The sequence below is a fragment of the Fukomys damarensis genome, unplaced genomic scaffold (assembly GCF_012274545.1).
Source record: "Fukomys damarensis isolate Sample0158 unplaced genomic scaffold, DMR_v1.0_HiC HiC_scaffold_17, whole genome shotgun sequence".
Lineage (NCBI taxonomy): Eukaryota > Metazoa > Chordata > Mammalia > Rodentia > Bathyergidae > Fukomys > Fukomys damarensis.
Genome location: NW_022900929.1, coordinates 5024828 through 5031516, shown reverse-complemented (window position 1 = coordinate 5031516; position 6689 = coordinate 5024828). Strand labels below are relative to the sequence as shown.

At 54.3% G+C, this 6689-nt stretch overlaps 1 protein-coding gene across 1 annotated transcript in view; it reads left to right on the top strand.

Moving 5' to 3' along the window:
* The window catches only part of Tnrc18 (trinucleotide repeat containing 18), an 80781-nt gene that overhangs the window by 64500 nt on the left and 9592 nt on the right, over window positions 1-6689 (top strand). Inside the window, 4 exon segments of the mRNA XM_033765114.1 lie at window positions 3-41; window positions 4623-4775; window positions 5164-5305; window positions 6441-6558. Of these exon segments, the coding sequence (XP_033621005.1) occupies window positions 3-41; window positions 4623-4775; window positions 5164-5305; window positions 6441-6558 (452 nt within the window).

Genomic DNA, 6689 nt, shown 5'->3' with positions numbered 1-6689 from the left:
AGGACGGTGGCCGCGCCCGGGACAGGAAGGACCCCAGGAAGGTAGGCGCTGGCCTGGCTCGGCACAGGGTGGGCTGGCACCGGGTTCCCAGCCTCTGAACAGGCTTCAAAGTCAGTGAGCCCGTCGATGTAGGAGGAGCTTTGCTACCTTCCCTCTTCCTCATGGAGGGCTTTGGTCACCTGTGTGAATTGGAGGCTGAGGCAAGAGGATCTCGGGTTCAGCCCCAACCTGTGCAATTTTGTGACTTAGTGAGACTCTGGCTCAAAAGTTTAAAAGTACAAGAGGGTCTGGGGTTGTAGCTCAGTGTGGTGTCTCCAGCGTTCTGTCTCTTGTACCACAAGGAGAAAAAAAGAAGAGGTGTGTAAATAAACACAGTACCTGGGCCCTGTGTTGGCCGACTTTCCGTCGCTGTAACAAACACTTAACTGACTCATGAAGAGAAAAGGTTGTTTAGCTCATGGGTTTGGAAGTTGCAGCCCTGAATTCATTGGCCCATTGTTTCTGGCCGGTAGGGGGCAGCAGCTCATGGGGGGGGCAGGGATGGAGTAGAACAGCCCCATCACCAGCCAGCAGGAAGGAGGGCAGGGACTAGAGGGTCTGGGGAGGGGCTGACCTGAGACCTCCTGCCATGCCCCACCTCCTAAAGATTCAACTTCTTCCTCTAAGCGCCAGCCAGGGCCGGGTTTGGCCTTGTTGGAGACACGCAGTGCATGGCCGCAGGTCTCAGAGGGGTCCAGTGGTGTTGACGGGGAGCACAGGGCGCAGCATGGAGCCCGGTGCATGGAGGGTAGGTAGGAAGGAACAGTCCTGGGCTGGGGACTCTGGTTTCTGTTGGTGGCAACAACACTGACTCTGCTGATACTATTGTGGTTTGTGGCCTCCTTCACCTGCAGGAAAACCACATTTCTTTCAAGGTAAAAATTCAAAACTAGATACGGGATTTTCTTTTTGCTTTGGTGCTGAGGATGGAACCCAGGGCCTCATGTATGCTAGGCAAGTGCTCTAGCACTGAACCGAGATAGGGTTTTTTACCCAAGAGAAAAGGTTTTAGGCATTGTCTTCATGAAAACCCTAGATTAACAATACACACTTTTTTTTTTTTGTACTGAGAATTGAACTTAAAATCTTGTGCTTGCCGGGCGGTGCCACTGAGTTACATCCCTGGCCTAAGAATACTTGCTTTTCAAGAAACATGTTAATAATTAGATCTGTTACCCTTTTTGCATTGGCTGTTAGGAAGTTAATGGCCAGTGGCTCCTCCTTTAAGTGGTTACATTCAGACTTAACTGACTCTCCACAGCACTGTGCTTCAGGCAATTCCACCAAGTCCCTGATGAAGGTGGAACCCTCATAAAACAGTGCCATTCTAGGGAAAATCACAGAAAGGGCTGAGACTCAGAAATCAGTTTCCTAATAAGGGGGTGATAGCCAAGCACCACCCTTGAGCATCGCAGTTTGTGCTCAGAGGCGAAGCTCTCACGAGTTCTCAGGCCTTGGTGAAAGGGTACCAGCATAATCAACAGTAATAATCACACCAAGGCACCCCCGCAGACCACGGATCCTGTCGGCCCCTCGTCCTTGGAGATGTGTCCCGAGGCCCCCATGAGGGCCCGAAACGGTGGCAAGCAGAGTCCTGGGCGAGTTTGGCCACACCGCGGCTGTCCTTCTGATAGTGCCTGAGGGGGCACAGCTGGACTTCAGAGACAGGGATGGCTCACGTCCCCACTGAGGTGGTGCGGGATGGGGTGGCGTAAGCCGTCATCACGCCACCAGGAGTGGCGTGTGCTGGAGACTTCCTAGTTCCTTCTGGCATTTTCCATGTAGCATGTTTGGATGGCAGTTGATGTTTGGTAACTGGAACATGGAAAGAGAGACTAAGGTGAAGGGAACTGCTGTACCTGTTGAGTGCACACCAACATGAAGTGGGTCCCTCTGCCAACTGCATGTCCCAGGTGGCCCACAAGAGGGCAAGTGCCTGGCTTTCTTATGTAAAGAAAAAGGAGCGGGGCTCCCAGCAATTATTTTTCTGGTCAGAGGGAAACAAAGGTGCTGGTTTTATGTGATAATTTCAAAAAATTGGAATATAAAGAAATGAGAATGGCCGGGGATTTAGCTTAGTGGTTCTGCCACCTTCCTCGCAAGCGCAAAGGCCCCAGTTTGATCCCTGGTACCCCCCCCAAAAGCATACTGCAGACCAAGGTGGCATAACCAGCATGTACCCTGCCTCAGCACACCATCTACTTTCAGGGATACAAGAGGAATAAAACAGGCACAGAAATAAGAAAATACAGGCTGGGCATGGTGTACACCTATAATCCCAGCACTCTGGAGGCCTGAGGTAGGAGGTTCATTATGAGTTCAAAGTCAGCCGGTGTCAAAAATCAAAAAGAAAAGAAAAATGCAGAGCACACACGAATATATTTCCACCATGGAATGTAGCTACAGACCTCGTATTCCTAGAACACAGCTGGTTTTGTCCTTTTCAATGCTTTTTGCTTTGAATTTCTGTTTCTTAATTTCCTCCTCTCTGGCCTTGGTCATTTGGAGTTTGACATGTCCCTTTTTAGAAGCATCAAGCTGGGCCTGGTGGTGCACACCTGTAACCACAGCACTCTGAGAGGCTGAGGCAGGAGGGTTAAAAGCAAGACCCTGTCTCAAAATTTTAAAGTACAGTAGAGAGAGATGGAGGTGCAGGTTGGTGCCAAGGCCCTGGGTTCAATCCCCAGTACCACCAAAAGCAAAACTAAACAGAACAAACAACTGGAACCCCCATAACTCCTGGGTTGTGCTAGCAGTAGTTTGGTGGTTTTGTGCCAAGGGAGTAGCATTTGTGGTGTCTCATGCCACTGGCTCTTGCTAGGAGCTGTGACCAAGGCTTAAAGCTATGTGTGGGACCCCAGTTCTGGGTCAGGTGGCCAGGCATCCAGGTTGCTCCCAGTTCTTTGCTCAGATCCACAAAGCTATACAGGAGGCCCCCTTTTTTTATTTTTATTTTTATTTATTTATTTATTTTTCTGGTATTGGGGATCCAACTCAGGACCTTGTGAGGTAGGCGCAGCACCACTGAGCTAAATCTCTGGCCCTAGAAGGCCCCTTTTTAAAAGGGCCTCGGCTATATCCTGTCCTAGCCTCGAAAGGAGGGGCTGCCCATTTCTCTTTGCAGGCACCTCTGAGATGTCGGCTTACCCTGACTTTGGGGCCCTGGTTTTCAGGCCCCTTTCAGGAATCTGTCCTGTACAATTACACATCGGGTCATTTTGTGTGTGTGTGTGTGTGTGTGTGTGTGTGTGTCTGGGGAGCATAATTTGAAGAGTGGAAAATAGAGGCAGCCTACTTGTCTGCCCTTGGGGGTGGTAAAATACATGGCAGCCCAACAGTCCCCCGCCCTGTGGTGTATCCTGTAGCTCTTATGTGGAGAAACGGAACCACCCCCTGTGTGTATCAGCCACATGGGAGACGGGGGTTTCAGAGCAGGATTTTTGGTAAATTCCCATTTAAAAAAAAAGTCTGTGTAGCTTTGGTGTCTGCCTGCCTTCATGTGCTGGTGTGGAGTTCTGGAAGGCTGCTGGTACATTGTTAGCAGCAGGAGGGGTTGTTGGGGAGGAATTCACATCCAAGAGGAGGTCAGAGTGTACTGTGAATGCTTCAGTTTTTAAAATGTTTTGCAGTAAAGATACATTTCCATTGATCCCATCACAGCCCATTGTTCTTGCCACTTTTTTTGAGACAGGGTCTCACTATGTAGTTCAGGCTGGCCTTGAACTTGTGATTCTCCTGCCTCAGCCTCCCAAGTGCTGGGCATGTGCCACCATACTCAGCCTTGTTCTTGCTGTTTCATGAAGTAGTTCAGGAAGTCCTTCTTCCTGAGTGTCTTTACGAGGTGTGCTCAGATAGCCCATGAATGCTGCTGCTGAGTCAGGCTCAGCTCATCTAAGGGGAAGTCAGGCTCCTAAAAATTTATAAAAAGTCCTTTCCCATGTAATTCACCGGATCTGGTACCGTGTGACTTTTGGCTCTTCTCCATAGTCCAAATTACCATTAAAGGGAAACATTTTGAGTTGATTCAGGATGGAGGCAGCCACAACAGTGCAACTAAAGGCACTCATGAAAGAGGACTTCCAGAACTGCTTCAGAAAGTGGCAGGGACAATGAGACAAGTGTGTTCAAAGTGAGGGGAAGGCTTTTGAGGGGGATTAATGACAGTGTGCCTTCTACTGTGTGTGTGTGTGTGTGTGTGTGTGTGTGTATATATTTTTTTTTTTTTTTGCGGTACAGAGGATCAAACTCAAGACCTTGCACTTGCAAGGCAGGCACAATGCCCCTGAGCTAAATCCCCAGCTGCTATAATAAATTTTTAAATGTAAGCATTCACAGTATTTCTTGATCATACCTCTTATGTATACTTCCCACCAGTCTTTTAGGGCAAAAGAATATGCAGATAATAAATGGCCGATACTCTTGCAGGGAGCAAGGGGTCTTGTCTCTGGCTCTGCTCCGCCAGGGTTGCTCCCACTTTGGGGTGTGGGGTGTGGTGAGTGACAGGAGGGCAGGATGGGGGCCCTGGCTCCCTTCTCCAGGCAGCAGGGCCCCACCTTCAAGCTTCTGTTTTGATTCCTCTCCAGAAGAAGAAGGGAAAGGAGGCCGGCTCTGCCACCGGCCTGCCACCACCCCACGTCCCCAGCCTGCCCCCCGAGGCCAGGGCCCCTCACGCCAGCCCCCTGGCCAGCGCTAAGAGGAGCAAGGCCAAGGCCAAAGGGAAGGAAGCCAAGAAAGAGGTGAGGTTCTGGGCGGGTGTGGGGACCGTGCTCTGAGACTGCTGCCTGCCCCGTGCTTCTGAAGCTAGGGCTGGGTGTCCCGTGAGGCCAGGTGATGGCAGCAGTGCCTGCACTCTGAGGTGCCACCTCCGTTTCCCTTGGGAGCCAAGGCATTTGCTGTGGCAATAGACGGGACAGGACCGAGCACTAAGTGTTGAGTACTGCGCTGAGCATGAGTTCAGCCTGCGTCGTCCTCCCTGCTTGGGGTGTGTCCAGCTGGAACCCCCGTGTACGCACGTGAATCCCACTGTGGGTCACTGTGGCCCTGGGCTTCAGGCATTGTCCCTCATCAGATGCGGTGCCAGGCAGTGTCTTAAACCAGGGGTGGTCTGCTGCGCTCTGTCCCCAGAACCGCGGGAAGGGAGGTGCTGTGAGCAAACTAATGGAGAGTATGGCTGCTGAGGAGGACTTCGAGCCCAACCAGGACTCAAGCTTCTCGGAGGATGAGCACCTGCCGCGAGGGGGTGCTGTGGAGCGGCCACTGACCCCAGGTGAGGGGCTGCAAGGCTCTGTGTGTTTGTGTGTGGTGGTGGGCACCACAGAGATCCTGCAAGAAGATTGATCTGAGCCCTGGCCTGAGCTGCAGTAGGCAACAGCACATATAAGGGTCCTGGGGCCAATGAGAGGAGGCTAGTTCGGCTCTGGGAGTGGCTGAGTATCCTTGAAGCTGGGGAAGGTAGAGACAGAGCACTCGTGGCCTCCCTGGTTGTGAGTGGAGAGTGGTATGATCATGCGGTGTTGAAATGAGCGGCCTGGCTTCTGCACAGAGAATGCGTTGGGGCCTGGGGGGGCTGGTGTCCAGGTAGGATGTGGTCACCATCCGGACAGCTGGCAGTAATCAGGGCCTTTGTGGGGGCTGCAGGGTGGGAGAGTGGCCAGAGTTTGGGGCTGGGGCGTGCAAGCAGAGAGGAGACGAGAAGACTGGTGTTGGGGTCCATGGGGAAGCTGTCGGGGGCCACACATGCACCGAAGTTTCTCCTGTGGAATTTGGGGTGCCTGGAGGACACTCCAGGGCAGGCCTGGGGGCCAGGGTATGGGGAGCGGGGTATCCCCAAGGGACTGCCTGGTCACTCCCGTGGGTCTGGGGTCCCAGGGCTTGGGCAGCCTGTTGATCCCCAACAGCTGTCTCCAGTGGTGGGCACAGTGGCCCTGTGATGTGGCTGAAGCTTAAGGCTCTCAGGGCCTCGGCTTGGCTCTGGTGTTCAGCCACTTCTGCTCTGGCCAGGGCGAGTGACGCAGCCGCGCCCGATACCCAGGTGTGGGAAGTCCCCTTGGCCTGAGGCACAGGCACAGGCCCGGGTGGGGGTGGAGGACAGGTCCCTGTTTCCTGGCTCCAGTGCTGCCCGCATGGTCTTGGTTAGGACAGGGTTGAGGGAGAGGCCCGCGGAGGAAGGGCTGTTGGAGGACAGGGCCCCGGGCAGCCGGGAGGGGACGTGAGCACAGGGAGGCTCAGCTGTGGGAGTCGTGGGCTGAGAGGAGGCCGTGGAAAGCCCCAGTGGGCCGAGGGCGGGGACTGGACACCGTGATGGGGAAGGCGTCCTGGGCAGGCGCCGGCACTTGGGGCAGGCCAGGGTGGCACCCGGTGGGCACGCACGCGCTGGTGTCTCACAGGCCCCCTGTCCACAGCCCCACGCTCCTGCGTCATCGACAAGGACGAGCTGCAGGACGGGCTGCGCGTGCTCATTCCCATGGACGACAAGCTGCTGTACGCGGGGCACGTGCACACCGTGCACTCGCCCGACATGTGAGTGTGGGCTCGGGAGGGCTGCGGGGCAGCTCCACACAAGGGCCGGCGTGGGCCCGGCGGCAGGGAGAGGACCCATGCACCAGCCCCTCACAGGCCTCCAGCCTCTGGCCTGGGTGGGGGCGCGGGCC